The following is an 18,096-nucleotide window of genomic DNA, read 5'->3' as shown; positions in this document are numbered from 1 at the left end:
AGTAATATTTTCTAACCACATTAACAGTAAGATTGAATATTTTTATATTTCAAACAATCATTTTTTTAAATTAAATTATTATAATTTTAAAAGCCAATCTACTATTATTTTGCATGAAAGGAACTAATTTGACTCTGAAAGATCTAGTCAAACACCTGACTAAAGCTATTCTAAAACTGCAGCCGCAAATTCAATTTTAGCAATATTTTCATAATTTATTTTAGAACAAGGAAAATGTAAAAAAAAAAAAAATCTCTAAATGTTAGGTGACTGAGTTAGGTGAGTTAAAAAAAAAACAACAACAACATGCTGATTGTTCAAAATGAGCTTGTGAAAGCAAAGTGAATAACTGTCTCTTTAAACCTGGACCCCACCAGCCACTCTTGTGCTGGTCTGAAACACACATGCACACAGCCCCGATTCATCTACACCTCTCCCGACTAAACAGCTGGTTTCGCAGACACCTCCTTTCCCCTGCTGCTTTGACAAGGTTGTTGTGTGCTGAGAACGGGCAGCCAAGTCCTGAAGTTAAATCCAGAGCTGCTAAAGCAGACTTACTTGCAATAGCAGACTCACCCCTTGTGGTGAGCATGCTCATCAGCGCAAATCATGTCTGCAAAAGCAATAAATACTATTTAAAAAAAAGCAGTTGGCTCAAATTTCTACTGAACTTTGAACAGATCTCTTTGTCTGTATTACAAATAGTCTAAGATCTGACCCACAGCTCTTGGATGTTTCCTGCTCTGCGCGCCCCACCGCCTCCTGCAGTGATGAAAAGACACATCGATTATCACAGCGCAGTCTTACTTGCAAGTTTGGACGTGCAACACCGCCTATTCTGCAACACCCTTGTGGCAATTTGCATCTGCTCCTGAAGCTCCTAAACCCTTACATCCCACAATACAAAGGAGAGATTCAGTCCTTCAACCCTGGATCTACAATAAGCCCGACTTCACGAGAACCAATTGTTCGGATGAGCCAAGAAGCTCCTACAATATGTACATCATTTGAAGCCCTATAAAACAACTTTTTAAAAATCACCTTAGCACATTTTAGTAATATTTAGATATCAAATGTAGCTTTTAGTAAAAAGTATGAAAGGAATTGGATTCCTGTTTTCTGACAGGTTGGGTGTCGCTCTCAGACTTTATCAGCTGCTCTGAAGCCCTCTCTGTCGCAGCTGACAAGATAAACCTGGGACAGAACAAACAGAGGCGGGGAGTTTCACTAATGGACACCTTTTCTGCATTTCTATGCAGAAATTGGAGGAAACAAACAAACTCATAGGTGGACGTATCACAGATGGATGCACAGCAGCAATTCCCTGAGAGCCCGGTGTGTGCACGAGCTCATGCATCCACACAGTACAAGAAACGCATGCTTGTGGCACACACACACCCTTGCATGTGCAATAAGTGTAGCTAACATGTCGCCTGCAACGCTCTATAAATAGCCCCGATTTTATTTAGATGTTGGAGAGAGACGGAGGGAAGAAAAAAAAGAGCGAGGGCTCTCAAATGAGTTGCCATAGCAACAGGCAGGGGGCCCTGCTTGTGAAGGAGGGCAGGAATGAAGGCTTGATAGTGCTAAGTCTGCAGAAGAGCAGCCAAGACGAAACCCTGATCGTTGGCTTTCGAATTTCAATTAAAGAATCAGATCCGAACTGACTTCTACAGTCAGCCCGGCGCACCAGTCCTGTTTTCCTGCATCCTTCTCCACCCTTTCGCTCACATATTCTTGCTGCTAGTTTTATTTGGGTTGTAAAAACACTTGAGCGTTTTCAAAGTGTGTGTGAAGATGCCCATCTGTGATCAGGCTGGCGTGATGATGGGATAACCACGCATGGGAGCTATCATTACAACCCATGTAAACACCAAGAAGATAGCACTGGAGGATTGTGGGTTCATTTTCACCAAGGGCCTCTTCACCGTAGCAGTCAACAGAGCAATCCACCACCAACACTACAATGGTATCTTGATATAATGGACACAAACCACAACTCCAAGATCCTATCTATTTCTCTATACTGTTATAAACTGGACGAGACAATGAATGAAATATTGACTGACTTTTTATCCAAGAAGAACCAAGACAGTTTAGGTAGTTCGGACTTAATGTCAGTACTCCTTTATCCACTGCTCTGACGTTTGGGAGCTGATTAGGTGGCATACCTTTATAGACTAAATGAAACAATAAATACAAGTATTGACTACCTTTTTATGGTAGGGTAACAAAGATAGTTTAGACAGTTCGAACATAACGTCTGAACTTGTTGTATTCATCCAACACTCTGAAGTTTGGGAGCTGTCAAAGTCGTAGACAGTTATAGATTAAATAAGGCATTAAATGCTAGTTTTGACTGACTTATTATCATAAAAGAATAAAATATAGCTTTGGTAGTTTGGACATAATGCCTGTCCTCATCTGAACTTGTCATGTACATCCACTGCTCTGAAGTTTGGGGTGCTGTCAAAGGCGTAGACCGTTATTGTCTAATTGAGACAATCGATGCAAGCATTGACTGACTTTTTATCATAGAAGAAGAAGGATAGTTTAAGTAGTTTGGACATAATGTCTGAACTTTTCATATTCATCCATCACTCTAAAGTTTGGGAGCTGTCGAAGTGGTAGACCGTTAAAGACTAAAGGCCATGAAACACAGCTACTATGGACACTTTGAGCATATTGCATAGATTAAAATTGGTCATAATTGCATGTGGAAAAGGTGAGAAAAGTTGGGATCTTTATGTAAAATGTTCACAGATTTATCACAATTAAACCACGTTAAAACCATGGAAAAGTACGAATAAACTATCAAAGAACTCGTACATTAATGCAAAACATAAACCGATTGTTGCGCTGTTTGTATGCAATTCTTTAGTTATTCATGTGTCAATTACGTAATATGAAACTTGATATGTATGTCACATGCGCAATATAGAAGTTATACATTGGTGGTACAGGTGTGAAAAGTCCGTTAGACATACATGGACATACATGGAACGGTCGTGGAAAGCCACGAATTTGCATATGCATCTCGCAAGAATCACACAATTGCATAAAATTTTCGCAATAATTGTGTATAAACCACGTAAAATATGCGAAAACTGAGCATTTCTCAACCGACCATTAATCTTGAACACCTCAAAACCGAATTTACGTAAAGAACCGTCGACCCTCAATGGACATCTGTGCACATCAACAAATGACCCCAACCAATTTATTATACACGAATTGCGAAAGACAGACATTTTATATGTTGAAAATTCAAGGTGGTTGTGTGACAAGGCCTTAAATGAGCGCGTGAACTTTTTATCCAAGAGGAGCAAAGATAGTTTGGATTTAACGGCTGTGCTCCTCTGAACTCGTCGTGTTCATCTACAACTCTGAAGTTTTGAAGCTATTGATGTGGATAATATCCCCCTTATGGGTCGCTGGACATGACTCACTCATGCAAATCTAGCAAACCTCACATGAGTGTGGTCAAAAGAAAAAACAAAACAAAACATGGGGTCAGGAGTAAAATGGTTTGGACATGTTTTATTGTGACTGACACATAAATTAAGGTATGCTTGACTTCTCCATCCTGTGTTTCACGGAGATGCAGCATCTCAAAGAAATGTGTAACATGGCAGCAAATGTTGGTAAATGCTCCTTCTGTACTGACTCAGTAGTAGGTTTCCATTTCCACCCAACCTGAAAAACAAAGGAAAGAGGGTTTTAGTTCATGAGTGTAGAAAGAATGACAGGTCAGAGGCTTTGTATTCAGGCAGAGGAATGATGTCATCGCTCAAACTGACAGCATTGCCGTCTCAGGCTTACTCATGAAATTATTGTATAAAATAACAAAGGCTTCAATCATTCTGACCTAAAAAAAGCAGCTACTAATTTTTTTCCTAATGTGCTTTTTTCAAAAGTGCAGTTTTTCTTTGACGATTATGTATTTACAAGTGGTTTTTTTTTGTGCAAACATGCTCCAAAATGATTATTTTTGGCTTTCAGTTGAGTCATTTTTTTCTGCCTGACGATAACACGTTGTTCACCATGGACATGGGCGTGTTAACCGATCTGTGCTACGAGCCTCAGATGCGGCCCGCTCTGTCACGCAGCTGCACCAGGGCCGTCCCTGAGGCATCCGCCCGCCTCCATAGGCAATGTTAACAACGGCAAGGGTTTAGGGTTCAACTCCCACTAGACGCTGCCATCTGCCACAGTCGCCTGGCCTGAAAGGGGGCCGCAGTTGTGTCAGAGCAAACAGGCGCTCATCCAAAAATAGCCATCACCTCTGCTGCTGGGATTTTCCTCACGACTTTTTTCTTTCTTTTACAATTTCTTTCAAGTATAAATAAATTTCAGGGTTAATAAAAACATTTTTATTCCAAGTCATCTAATATTTTTGGGTCAAATTCCAATTATTTCTTTAGTTTGTGCTTTGTATGAGTAAACTCAGATGCTCCAGATAAAAATTCCATAAAAGGACAGGATTTCTTACCTCCTGGGTTGCGTCTGAGGAGATATCTCCTGACTTCATCATAAACGAAGATGATGATGGCGTATGGGAAGGCACAGAACCACCAAGTGGGCCTTAAATAACAGAAACATGCATTGTGATAAAAGTGAAATGAGACTTAAAAGGGGAAACAACCCTGCCTGTTAGCAGGATTGGGTGATGCCAGAAGAGTTTTTTATGCTATTATGGCTGCCTAATGTGTCCCTAAAAGCACATTAAAGCTTTCAGAGCTTTTTTTTGGGGCAAAACAACGCCAAACACCAGATTGTACAAAAGAAAAAGTTTCACATACGCGGTGAAAGTAGGGTTATCACCAGACGTAACAACACAAGAGAGAGATAACAAACAGGAGACAGAAATAGGCACAGGAAGTCTGGAGGGAGACAGGCACCCAGACACATAGAAGAAGAAAGCTGGGTTAGTTAAACATCAGCTGACACCCACAGAGAAAGGTGAGAAGAGAAAGAAGAGGAAAAAAGGACAGGGAGCAGATGAAAAGGAGGCAGAGACAAAAAAAATGGAGGCAAAGAAGTAGAGGTAGAAGCAACATGAGAAGGAGTTCAACTCCTGAGCTAATGAGGTTGATGTGTCTGTGTGGCTTTTCTGTTTTTTGCCGAAGAGTCTCATTATTCTGGAAGGTTTTGCCTCTGAAATGGAAATTTCAGAGGAACATTAAAAAATTGCTTTCCTTTATTAATTAAGAACCAAAAAACAAAAAGGACTTAAAATGCATTGAGGAAAATAAAGGTAATTGTTGCACCACAAAAGGAAAGCCAGTAAGCAGAAAAAAGTGGATTAAGGCGTTAATAGGGACCCCTCTAGTTCATGTGAAATAAAACAAGGAAAGCCAGCTTCATATATTGTTTTTCATCCAGAAAAACATCCCATAGCTTTTAGCACTTACTTGAGGGGGTACATTCTGAGGGCGGCGTCCATTCCTGGGCAGTATGACAGGAAAGCAGCCAGAGCGGTTTCCTCAATGAGTCCAAAGATGAGGATGCGGTTCCTTTTTAAGGGAGGAAATACAAGTCTGTTAGATTTGACCATTTAAAGGGCAAAGAAAATAGCAACATAAAATGTCGCTACATCATTTGTTTTAATGTTAAATGTCCATTGAACCTGGTGGCAAAAGGAAAATTGAAGCCTTTTGTTTGACAATTTGAATTTGTAGAAAAACAAATATGTTGCTAGATGATATTCAAAACTTGAGCTTAAAAAAATTAATAGAAAAACTCCTTTAAAAATAATGTAGAGTTACTAATCATGCAAAAATATTATTCAAAAGGCAATTGAGCTAAATATAGCCTGTTGTTATAGGTCAAAATTATTCAACATTATAAGGAATAAATGCGAAAGGCCACAAAAAGTGACCTTATTTTGGAATATTTAAGAAATAATAAATGGTTAAAGGGACAAAAAAGTATTTTTCAATATTGAAGACCCACTCCGATCCGTTTTCCCAGTGTACTTTTAATTTTGGTTATGGCGTTTTTAGCCATAATTAAAAAAAAGCATGTTGTTTTCAAGGACACAAGGACTCATTAGTGTGAACTCACTGTTTACTAGAGGGAAGATCTTAAGCCAGAGTCAGAACCCCACCCGACCCGAATTTCGGGCATTTTTTTAGGCCCGATTTTACCTCTACTGTTTACACGCCCTCTCGCTAGCTAAAAGCCCCTTCACACCCCCAACTTAACATTAGCAGCAAAAATGGCAAGCACTCTTGGAGCTATCCAGCCGTCCAGTTTGGAGCAAGATGCTAGGTCGGAGGAGCAAAACGAAGACGTACAATCAGAATGGAGCGGAGCAGGGAGCTTGTGGCAATCTTTTTTCCAACTGTATTTTTTCGTCTGCTCCTAATTCACAATGATTTAAATATGGAAATACTCATAAATACATTTCTAAGCTTAATTTTCTCAATATGTGTCATCAATCAACCAAAAATTGTCGACCAGAACATGCTTTTCTATCGGAGTGGGTCTTTGAATGAAAATTCTCGAGGGCTAAAGATGACCAAACTGGACATTTTTTTAATGTTGATACATAAATGCTATTCTAGTTATTAGTTATCAATAGAGTTAGAGTCCTAAAAAGTTGAAAACTTGGACAATGCTAACGCTAAATTAGCTAGGGTGTTAAATAGGCCCAAAACAAAAGCTGAATTAGCTAAAGAACATTATAAAACTGAAATGTCATTTCTGAAGACATGTCAAGTGGAAAAATAGAGCAGAGTAAGAAATGTTATTTTGATAACCAAGACAGGACTCAAAAAGATCGTGACGGGACTATTTGAAATGTACTACAACAGTGCACACAGGTTTTGTTTAGCCTAGTGTGCGTACTTCATTCCTTGCTGCACAATGGAGTTCCTCCTGGTCTTGCAGATGATCAGATCAGCCCACTGGACGATCACAATACTGGTGAAGAAAGCTGTGTGGCACGTATACTCGATGATCTTTCTGCGCTCGTATGTCTGTAAGGCAAAACTTGAGGTTAGCTCTGAAGCTCTGTTTTTTTGTTTTGTTTTGTTTTTTTGCTCTGGGGATTTAAGGTAAGAATGCCAAGAATTGTTAGAGGGACTGACCCACTGCTGTCCGTAGCTGTCTTCCAGGTCTTGTACAGATTTGTCGTCCCATCGAAGCCTGATGCCCAGCAGGTCCATGGGTAAGAAGCCGTTTTCAGCCAGGATCACAAAGTAAGTGAAGAATCCAGCTACGGCCTGGATCATACCTGGGTACAGAAAGCCAAAGTAAAACTAGAGAAAATCTAGTTAAATAAGAAATATTTTTTCAAGTAGTCGAAAATGTAAGCTACCAATTTGTCCATAGGCGATGCTGATAAGCCTTTCATTTACAAGTTTGTCTGTTTTGGGGTTTCGGGGCTGTCTCTTCATGATGTCGCTCTCAGCTTCTTCATAGGCCAGGGAGATGGCGGGCACCTGTCGCAAAAATAAGAAAAGACTAAGCAAATTAAGTTGTAGTAGAATGTTTTTGTATCCTTTTGCAAGCATCATCACCATGTCAGTCCCCAGATCAATACAGAGGATGGTGACGGTTCCCAGAGGCAGAGGGATGCTGGCGAGGATGAAGAGCAGGAAGGGGGAGATTTCAGGGATGTTACTGGTCAGAGTGTAAGCAATGGACTTCTTCAGATTGTCAAAGATTAGACGGCCTGAAAAGTAACACATCAGGTAACTTTTGAGGATTTCTTCAGCTGAATACTTGGGGATTTTTTCAAAATGTCTCTTTGTGGTACCTTCTTCCACTCCGGTGACGATAGAAGCAAAGTTGTCATCCAACAGGATCATGTCAGCAGCTTGCTTGGACACGTCAGATCCAGCGATCCCCATGGCAACACCGATGTCAGCTTTCTTCAAGGCAGGAGAGTCGTTCACACCGTCACCTGTCACGGCCACAATGGCTCCCTGCAGAGGCCAGAGAAGAATGTCAGGAAAATGTCAGGCAGCACTTCTGATGCCTGTCAGTTTGGGGGACACTCACCTGTCTCTGACAGCCTTCCACAATAATCAGCTTCTGTTGGGGGGAGGTTCTGGCAAACACAATTTCCGAGTGGTACTTCAAGATGTCGTCAAGCTGCTCTGAGTTCATTTCTTTCAGCTCACCGCCGTGCACGACACAGGCCTTGGCATCTCTACAGATGAAGGGGGGAAAAAGCATTTTTAGCTACAGTAACAGAAAGCAAGTCTCTGTAAAACCACAAGCCAAACCCGCTGATGAAGATTCACTACGCACATTTTTAAGATCATTTTTGGGCTCCACTTACAGGAAGAGCATAGAACACAGGTTGAACTTTGACCAATGAATTGGTAGTTACAAAGGTGTTTGAAAATTGTTAATGGAGGAGAAATGAATGGGTGCGGTTTGTGCCCGGACGGATTTATATGAAACCAAGTCTTATTATATTTCAGAATAGAGCTGTGAATGGAAAAGCCTGGAGCAAGATTCACGAGATCTGCACCACTTCAACATTTCACACCAAACCTTTTCCATCTGCAAGTACATGCACAAGTATTGTGTTGTGACAGACCTGTAAGAACACCATAAGCTAAAAGTTCAAGAACTCACGTTTGGCACGTTCAAGAAAGAGCTGTATGCACTGACTGCTTCCAACTGTATGTGGTGGACATGTGGTAGTATACAATAGAAAAAGAAGAAGAAGCTCTTCCCTGCTTATCCAGTGTGAACACCGTGGGCTTAAGGCACATTCAAGGATGTGTATTTAGCACGCATCACATGCGAGGTGTGTATTTAGCTTGAAAGGCAGCTTTCCCCGGCCGGTGTTACTCGGCGGGGAAAGTTAATTAGTGTAGAACCGCCACTGTTCAAAGCCACAGGTAAGTCAGAACTCTACTGGAAGACCAACTAACCTAGGGTTGACCTCTGAAACTGGAATGTTCAAACGGGCAGCAATGTCTTCAACTGTCTCATTGCCTTCAGAGATGATCCCCACACCTTTAGCAATGGCCTTAGCTGTGATCGGGTGGTCACCTGTGACCATGATGACCTGCAAACAAATAAAAATTGTAACAATTTGGCTATTTCGTTGGAAATTTCATTGGGTTTCATCAGTTTCCTCCACACCTTAATTCCAGCGCTCCTGCATTTGCCCACAGCGTCGGGCACAGCGGCACGAGGAGGGTCAATCATGGCCATGAGGCCAACAAAGCACAGGTTCTCCGTGGGGAAGTTCACCTCGTCTGCGTCAAAAGCAAAACCCACGGGAAACTGATCGTCGGGCAAGTTATAATGACAGAAACCTGGAGAGGATAAAGAAGGCTTATTGGGGGACTGCACACCAACGTGTGAAACACTAAGTTGGCTTCAGAGTTTTGTTCTACCAAGAACTCTCTCTCCAAGCCCTCCAAGCTCAACGTAGGCATTCTGAAAAGCGTCTTTCATCTCGTCATCCAGAGGCTGCTCTTTTCCCTGGAGAACGATGGTGGAGCAGCGGTCCAAAATCCTCTCCGGGGCTCCTTTCATTACCAATAGGTGCTTGGTTTCTTCAGGGGTCGAGTTCTTGTGAATAGAAAGCTGCCATGGAAGAGAAGATATGGTTCTAAAAACTAGTCTTGGTGCGGTTAAATTCAGTAAAAATGTGGTAGTAAACCATCCAAACACTAGAGGGCAGCAGCAAGTACGCATTGCCAAGAGTAGAAATGTTTCACCTGGTATTTGTTGGTGGAATTGAATGGGATCTCAGCAATCTTAGGGTATTTTTCTCTAAAGGCGTTGACAGATCCACAGGTCAGCTCGATACACTTAAGCAAGGCAGCTTCAGAGGCATCTCCAGCCACATCTCTCTAGATGTAAATGTTAGATCCAAAGGTTACAAAGTTAATCTTTATATGACAGATGAAGCAAAGACGTATGCAACCGTTTACTATTTTGGATTTGAAAGGAGACTTGGCTATGCGAGAAAGCTTCTTGATCAATATAAGGGTCTCAGCAAAACTGATAGTTTTTCATCAGGCTAAGTGGGTTGGTGCCTATTTTGGCTGCTTTTGCAGGTTCTTGTCTTCAGAAAAAATATTTGCAAAGTACTATGAAACATCTGAGTCACTGCGTCAGGCCGAAAAATGAAAAAACGTACAAAAAGAAGGATCTTTACCTTTAGGATGGGGACTTTGTCTTGTTCTGCCAGGAAGACAGCCCGGTTACAGAGTCCAGCAATTCTTGACAGAGCCGCCCAGGTGGCTGAGCTCCTGTCGAAGCCGGCTCCACTCTGGTTCTCGGTGGTGTCTGCCTCGTGGATCTGGTTGTCGAACCACATGTGGGCTACGGTCATCCTGTTCTGGGTCAGGGTGCCGGTCTTGTCAGAGCAGATGGTGGAGGTGGAGCCGAGGGTCTCCACAGCTTCCAGGTTCTTCACCAGGCAATTCTTCTTGGCCATTCGCTTGGCAGTAAGGGTCAGACACACCTGGAAACAAGCAAAACTTTAAGTGAGTAGACAGTATCACTAGTTTACAAGGGAATATGGACTTGGAGCAAGAAAAACAAGCTGTGGAGATACTCAAACCTACAGTCACAGTAGCTAGAAGACCTTCTGGCACGTTGGCGACGATGATACCAATAAGGAAGATGACGGCTTCCAGCCACCCATACCCAAGGACAAGAGACAGGATGAAGAAGGAGACACCGAGGAAAACAGCCACACCAGTGATGATGTGGATGAAGTGCTCAATCTCAATGGCGATGGGGGTTTTTCCGCTCTCAAGTCCGGAGGCCAGAGTGGCGATTCGACCCATGACAGTACGGTCTCCAGTGTTGATGACCACTCCTTGGGCCGTGCCTGAACAGACAGTTGTAGATTTGTTCAGAACCTACCCTGTCTTACAGGTTTTTTATGGACTCAAATTGGTATGTCTAATGCTACGTTCACATCACCATGTTGGTTTGGAAATGCGCATTCAAGTAACCAGTTCCAATGAAAAGTCTGCTTAAACGTGCGTACATGTGTGTTTGGGGGATCTGATCGTTGTCCTCCTGAACTTATTCTTATTTGTAGCGAGTCAATGATACAAAGATTTTACTGTTTTCTTCCCTACTTGGACTAATGCGGGACAGCAAGATGTCAAACTGGGTCACACAGAGAAGGAAGTACCGCTGAAAGCGCCATCTCTCAGATGCATCTGAGGTAGTAGATGGTGAAGGTAACCGTACTGGGACAGTCTCTAAATGATCTTATTAACCCAGACATGAAGACATGTTTATCGATGCTTATGTAGAGCTCTTCAAATTAAATAAACCTAAACTCTTAATGCATGTCTTCCATGCATTGGCTCTATCAGAAATATACTGTCAATGCTTCCAAGTAGCAATGAGGCTAAAAACTTTGGACAGTAGCTCCACCCACACATGTGTCTGGTGTGAACATATTTGTGGACAAGCGTCGGGCAGCGTCAAAAAAAGATGGCGGATGCAAATTTGGTGCGCAATCCTCATTCGGTGTGAGTGTAGCATCACAACAAGAGTATGGCAGTCCTAGAGTCATTCATTTCGTACCCTCAACACAGTTGGTTGAGAAGAAAGCAATGTTCCTGGTTTCCAGCGGGTTCTCGTTGGAGAACTCTGGGGAACGAGTCTGGGGTTCGGATTCACCAGTCAGAGAGGAGTTGTCCACCTGAAAGAGAAAAAGGGGAATCGCTGAACAGACTGAAGAAGACAAGATATATAGACAAATATGCGTAGGAGTTTGAGGGGCACACCTTGCAGCCGTGAGAGGAGACAATTCGCAGATCAGCAGGGACCCTGTCTCCTCCCTTGACCTCCACCAGATCTCCGGCAACAACCTCCTCTGCGTTGATGCTCTTCTTTTCACCGTCACGGATAACCAGGGCTTGCTAAATCCACCAAGCATAATACGGACGTTAAGTATACACTTCCATGTTCTCAGCAGCGAAACCTCTCCAGAAACAAGTGCAGGAGGTTAAACTCTAACCTGTGGAACAAGATTCTTGAAGGACTCCATGATCTTTGAGCTCTTGGCCTCTTGGTAGTAAGAAAAGCAGCCGGTAATGATGACGACAGCAGACAGCACAATCCCCAAATACAGCTGCATAAAAAAAGCATCACTGTTGTTTTGTTGACAGTTCCGTTGGTTTTTAATGAAACAACACAGAAAGCATTTTACATTATCATTGGTTGGCTCGTCTTCTGAAGCAGCCTGGATGCCGTAAGCAAGGAAGCAGAGGATTGCACCGATCCACAGCAGCATGGAGAAACCACCGAAAAGCTGTGAAATAAGAGATATTAAAGCTCATATTCCACCTTTGACTGTCTGTTTTAGTTGCTGTTGAACAGGATTTTTTCACCTGTTTACAGAACTTGACCCATTCGGGTGTCGTGGGAGGGGGAGTGAGGGCGTTGGGGCCATCCCGGGCCAGGATCTCCTTTGCTCTGGAGGAGGACAGACCCTATTGTAGCAGGAAGGAGACTGTTCAGCGGAGGGCAGTTTTATTTGGTTCCCTGCTATTAGTTTATGAAACAGCGGCTGTTTTTTTGATTCCGTAATGGAAAGTCACAGCTGGTGTCATTGAATCAACGCAAACGTGAGATTATCGGTGTATACCTTAGGTAAGATGAGGTCACGTTTGCTTATGTAAATTACACCTTTTTTAAGAACAAAAGGACACATTGAATTGAATCAGCTCAAGCAGATCCGATTTATCAACAGTTTTTGCATCAACCTTTTCTATGCAAGCTGACATTTTAAATGTCCAATTTTTATTTCTATGATCCAAAGGTAATGGTAATCTTCCAGTGATCGTGGGGCATTAAAAAATGCATCTTTTGGCTAAAATTGTCTCTTAATCCTCTATATTAATTTGAACATTTCAGCTTTTTTTTTTAAAAAGAAAACACTAGTTTAACTGATTATAAAGAACATAATCTTACAATTATAGAAAAAAATTGGCAAAATAATCAAACTTTATCGAAGAAAATTAAAAGGTGCAAAAATTGCTTTATTTTCTGAATAAACCAGTAGGCTAACTGCAAAAAACCATTTAAAGTGCTCACTCTGTTTCCGTCGGTCCCATATTTTCTGAAAAGTTCTTCCAAAGTCAACTTGTGATCATCCTGTGGAGAGAAGGAGGAAAACATAAATAAATAAATTAAAATAAAAGGAGAATGGGATTGAGAGACATTGTGTCAAACGAGCTGAAATCCCCATCGTTTTGAAAAGCGCAGACAATATCTCCTGCCAGGACTAAAGAACGTGGTGGCTTGTCCTTTCAGGAAACAGATAGATGATAGAACCAAATCGCTCCTCTGATCGGGATTATGGGATGTGTGCGGGTCAATACAGTACAGTGCGGCTTTAAGATTAGTCAAAGTAGACGTTTGGGTAAAAATAGAGTGGCGATGATTGAAAACTTGCAGCCGAACCGTCAGGCTGGTGCGAGCAAACACTGGGATGACACACAGATGACAAACTGATGTTTGCTCCCACAGAGAATTACTCATGTGTGGAGGTATGTTTTTTTTTTTTGCTAAAGTTCATTTTCAAGTCAACTGAGTTCATTCTCAGATTTCTATCTGGCGTCCACGTTCGGATAAGCTTCTATCTCAGCACTTTTGTTGTTTTGTTTGGTTTTCTTTCCAAATGACTCGACGAGCAGGGAAGCTGCCAACACAAGTGTTACTTTCCCCGCGTGAACAGCCATTCACTGTTTTTCTGATTCCCGCCCACAAGCCCTGAATGAGAAAAGAGTCCCCCACAGCGACTTTCGACAAACTTATTACAAAACCATAAACGTGCCTACAACTGACTTCTTTTTTTTTTAAATAAGAAACTAAAAGTAAAAGTATGTCAAATTAGTGGCAAAACCTTTCATAAAAAATATTAAAATACACTAAGAAAATTTGTGTTTTAGGCTAAAAATAGTAATCGTCTAATAAATACTAATGAAAAAACCTATTGACTAAACCGCTTTGTGATTTTCTGAAAAACTTTGATCACACAGGCTGACTGGCATCTACTATAAGACAGTTTTGCCCATCAATCTTTAACCAAAGCCCCATCAATAAAAAGGGAAAAGACCCTGAAAGTTCTAAAAAAAATAAGGTATCCAGTAATCCATTATTCATTACCACTCAGGCAAATCCATTTTTTGACTAATAGCAGCAAAATTTTGGTAAATTTTTTATCAGCTAATGTAAAATTAAACCTGCTTAAAGGTGGGTTTTCTCTTGGACTCTTCATCATTTGGCAATAATTCAAGATCTTGTTAGAGGGAGATAGCGTTGCACTTATGTAAGATGATAAAGAAACTTATAGTTTAAAAAGCAAAATTAAAAGCCCATATTTCATTTTGATCATGAGTGGCTGATTGTTTTTTTTTTGTACTGTTTATGTTTCACAATTCTTGAACGAGGAAATGTCATAAAACCTTAAAAGTCGTCTTCGGTGCCTGCCTGATTCTGGTCTCATCACAGCAAAAAACGGGTCTAACGGCATGGTTCTGCCCAACCAGACGTGTTCTAACCCGTCCCAAACCACTGTTCATTACTTTATTTGTCTTTCAGCACTTCTAAAAAATTTTGAGGATGCATCATCTTGAACTTATGACCAAATCAGCTTTATGTTGCCATGGGAATTGAACCTCTTGTCGTTGGTTGGACTTTAACACCTCGCTTAATAGTGTGATAGAGTAACAATCATTAACAAATGCATTTGCCTCAAAGAGACCAACTTTTACTGCTGCAGCTCTGGTTGCTAAGACGTCTTTGCCCAGTTCAAAGAAACAAATGGTGGATTATCAGTTGGTATCCAAAATCGCCCACTGGGCTTTCCTTTTACTTTCAGTTTGACCTTTAACTTTGCTTCTCAGTCTAAGGTCAGACTGTCCTTTAAAGAAACTCCTCCATAAGTTTTTTGTTGTGAAAATGTTCTAAAAAAAAGTTATCAGACTCTAAATCATTTTCTTTTTCTTTTCCTTTTTGAAATCTTGTTTTTGCAAAGGCTATAAATGTCCTTGAATATATGCAATTATCCGTTTTTGAAAAAATGTAAGTCTTTTGATGCAAATGGATCTTTATTAGCAAAATATGATATTAGTGAATAGGACTTAAAAAATGACGTGGTTATTGAAACTACTCAATAGTCAAGCGAAACTAGATTTGAGATTGAAACTTGAAAAAGAAAAAAGAATGACTTCTTGAATAAGTTTGGATGTAATTCTTTTGTATTTTTGTTTTATTTATTTGTTATTATTATTATTTTTTGTATGTTCTGTCTGTCATCTTTAATGGACCACATCTGAGTCTGAAATAAAGTGAATTATTATGTCGAATTATTGCAGTAAAGGAGAAGTCAGCCTGGGAAGTTCATGGCAGTCTGAGGTTGCAGTGGCATTGAGATGCCCTTCTGCAAGGGCCGGACTTTGACATCCAGCCAAGACGTCCAGAAGACAATAATCATTAATATATTACCAAGATGGGAGTTTCATTACCCAACGACCTGTACGGCTGCAGGCTCTGAACTGTTTGCTGATTTCTTAGAAGAGCTTTCGTTTAAATACGAGATTACTACTAGATTTGTTTTTATTCTTTTGGTTGCCAAACAAATCAAAAGAATAAAGTATAATGTTAACACTGCTCTCAACTGGGGGAAATTTTAAGTCATTTATAAACACATTATCTTAATTTTGGTACATTTTTACCAGTTTTTTTCCAACAAAAATCATTGTTTTTCCATTGTGTTGTTGCTTTGGAATGAAAGAGGACCTGACTTTGCTTCTTGGGACGTGACCTTGTAAAGGGCACTACCACGGCCAGTCAAGGCGCTTTGTTTTACAAACAACCTGCCTTGTGGAATGAAGTTTTGAAAAATACATTTCAAGCTTTTGACTTCCTTTCATTTTAGAAGTCTTACTCCTTGAAAGCTGACTTTGCAGATTTGGGGTTTTGGAATCATGTCGCAAACGTCAAGTTCCTCTTTGACCTTGAGGAAATGACTCGCGCGAGCTCCACGTTAAGGAGAAAGCCGACACGGGGAGATATGGACCGGCCATTTCTGCTGCTCCGCCATCTCCGCTCATCCAAACTTTTGTCGCATTTGTGCATTTGGAGCAGGGTGATCCATCTGCTCATACTCCTAGTTATCCTCGCATACATGACATAGACGTTAATTATAGCTAGGAAGTGCTTAATAACATGAAGCTTGCAGAGTAAACAGTGATCTTGGTGAAATATGGGGAAGACGACCTCATGTGACAGTCCATGAGCTGAGACTCAGCTGTGACTGTATCATTACTGCAACAAATTACTCATAGCTCGAGTGCGAAGCTGAATGGGAATTAGAGTATTTTGAGAGTTCACTAGTTAAAACTTTAACTTACCAAATCGACCTCCTTTTTCAGGTCGTCCATGTCCGTTTTTTTATCCTTCTTGCTTTTCTTGCCATGGTGCTCGGAGGTTGGCGCCGGCTTGTAATCATCCTTCCCTTTCTAGATTGAGAAGAAAATGAGTCTCTGAGTGGTGAAACCAAGTGGGATCAACTTCCCGACCGAACACAGAAAATAAATGTCCCCTTTACTGTTCAAACCATTTGAAAAGCATGCGTTAATCATTGTCAGATGGGTCAAGAATGACCAGGAGGAACTTTTTTCAAGAGTAGAAAAAGGTTGAGGAAAAAAACTACAATGGATTTCAAACGCTGGTATCAGAGTGTGACAGGACAGCCCTGCAACTGTCAAGCTTAACCGGTCATTGGTGTCTAACCCCCGAGCAAACAAATACGCTTCAAAAGTCATGCCGAAACATGTGACAAAAGTCCAGTACTCACTCCAAGCCCCATGGTTGCAGTTCAAGTCTGGAAAGGCTCAATCCAATATTTTGAATTCAAACTACCCTACTCCGCCTCTCTCTTGCTCTCTCACGCTCTTTCTCTCAGCCTTGTTGTCTTCCTCACTCCCAGAGCAGAGAAGGTATTCAGGTTGGTATTTGCATAGCTTTATACCCTTGAGCTGGAGTAATACCTGCCTCTGAGTGGGAGGAGCTGGGCGGTAGTGGCGGTGGGGGAGGGATGGTAACCCAACAGGTGAGTGGGAACGTTTGTGAGAGGAGGAAGGGTTGAGGAAGTGTGGGAGAAAGTGGAAAGGGTCGAACTTCCCTAATTTGCTCCGAATCCTCTCATCATCCTGCGACTTGTTTTTGTTTTTTTTTCTTTAAATGAAACGGTATTTTCCTAAATTTGATTAGCAACCTCCCGCCCTCCGATCTCTCTTAGTGTTAATGTGGACTGTGCATACTATCTAAACCCGCTTTGTTTACAGTGTCAACAAGGACAATCGGAGAGAATAAAAAAAACAAGATAGCAGAGTGGTGAATGTCACAAACTTAAGATAGAGCTGGAAAACGTGTAAAGTCCACCTCGATGAGGTGAGCAGGAGCTCCCCTTTTTGAGAGGTGAGGTACAACAACAAAGAGGGTTTGAGCTTAAACCCCACCTTCCCGCGCGTCAGAGAAGGCAAAAAAAAGAAGGCTGGACAAACTGTTGCTCAAAGCAGAGATAACATGTGGAATGCAACAGGGAGTAATCCACTGACTGAGCCTTTAACTTTGCTTCTCAGTCTAAGGTCAGAATGTCCTTAAAATAAACTCTTCCATCATTTGTTTTATTGTGAAAATGTCCTAAAAAAAGTTTTCAGACACTAAATCGTTTTTTTTTTCTTTTTTAACCTTTTTGAATTCTTTTTTAAGTTTTTGCCAAGGCTATTAATGTCCTTGAACAGGTGCAATTATCAGCTTTTGGAAAAATGTAGGTCTTTTGATCCAAATCGATCTTTATTAGCAAAATAGGATATTTGTGAATAGAACTTCTAAAATAACTTTGTTTAATTCAAAGCAGCAGTTTTTTCTTTAATGAAAACTGTACTCAATAGCTAAGCAAAAATAGATTTGGGATTCAAACTAAAAAAAAAAGGGATTTATTGAATAAGTTTGAATGGCATTGGGTCAAACCATGACTTTGCGAGTAGAATCAGTCAAATCATCATCTTAACTTATTTGAGTGTAGTGACAGATACGCCGCTGCACAAATTTCACGTTTAGTTTTATGGCTCC

General features: G+C 41.0%; 1 protein-coding gene across 1 annotated transcript; it reads right to left on the bottom strand.

Annotated features, from left to right (window-relative positions):
- Window positions 1–3,520: 3,520 nt before the first annotated feature.
- On the bottom strand, window positions 3,521–17,446 carry LOC100049445 (sodium/potassium-transporting ATPase subunit alpha-1). The gene is made up of 23 exons (XM_004066527.4): window positions 16,817–17,446; window positions 16,371–16,478; window positions 13,048–13,107; window positions 12,342–12,443; window positions 12,161–12,262; window positions 11,969–12,082; window positions 11,736–11,870; window positions 11,533–11,650; window positions 10,551–10,819; window positions 10,139–10,447; window positions 9,696–9,830; window positions 9,369–9,561; window positions 9,112–9,287; window positions 8,898–9,034; window positions 8,011–8,161; window positions 7,766–7,934; window positions 7,527–7,681; window positions 7,325–7,448; window positions 7,095–7,240; window positions 6,853–6,983; window positions 5,415–5,516; window positions 4,493–4,584; window positions 3,521–3,696 (listed from the first exon to the last, which is right to left on the bottom strand). Exons 1-23 carry the CDS (start codon window positions 16,826–16,828, stop codon window positions 3,668–3,670), a joined length of 3,069 nt encoding a protein of 1,022 aa, XP_004066575.1. The 5' UTR covers window positions 16,829–17,446; the 3' UTR covers window positions 3,521–3,667.
- Between the last annotated feature and the right edge of the window lie 650 nt (window positions 17,447–18,096).

This window comes from Oryzias latipes, chromosome 2 (genome assembly GCF_053564925.1).
Source record: "Oryzias latipes strain Hd-rR chromosome 2, Olatipes_Hd-rR_3.1".
NCBI classification, from domain to species: Eukaryota; Metazoa; Chordata; class Actinopteri; order Beloniformes; family Adrianichthyidae; genus Oryzias; species Oryzias latipes.
This window is presented reverse-complemented; position numbering and strand designations above follow the sequence as displayed.

Bases quoted from the DNA above. Each gene is read 5' to 3' on its own strand.
- LOC100049445 (XM_004066527.4), bottom strand. The intron at 12,263-12,341 runs GTGAAAAAATCC...CTTATTTCACAG, and splicing joins GGGTCAAGTTCTGTAAACAG to CTTTTCGGTGGTTTCTCCAT. The intron at 10,820-11,532 runs GTACGAAATGAA...CTGTCTGTTCAG, and splicing joins CTCAACCAACTGTGTTGAGG to GCACGGCCCAAGGAGTGGTC.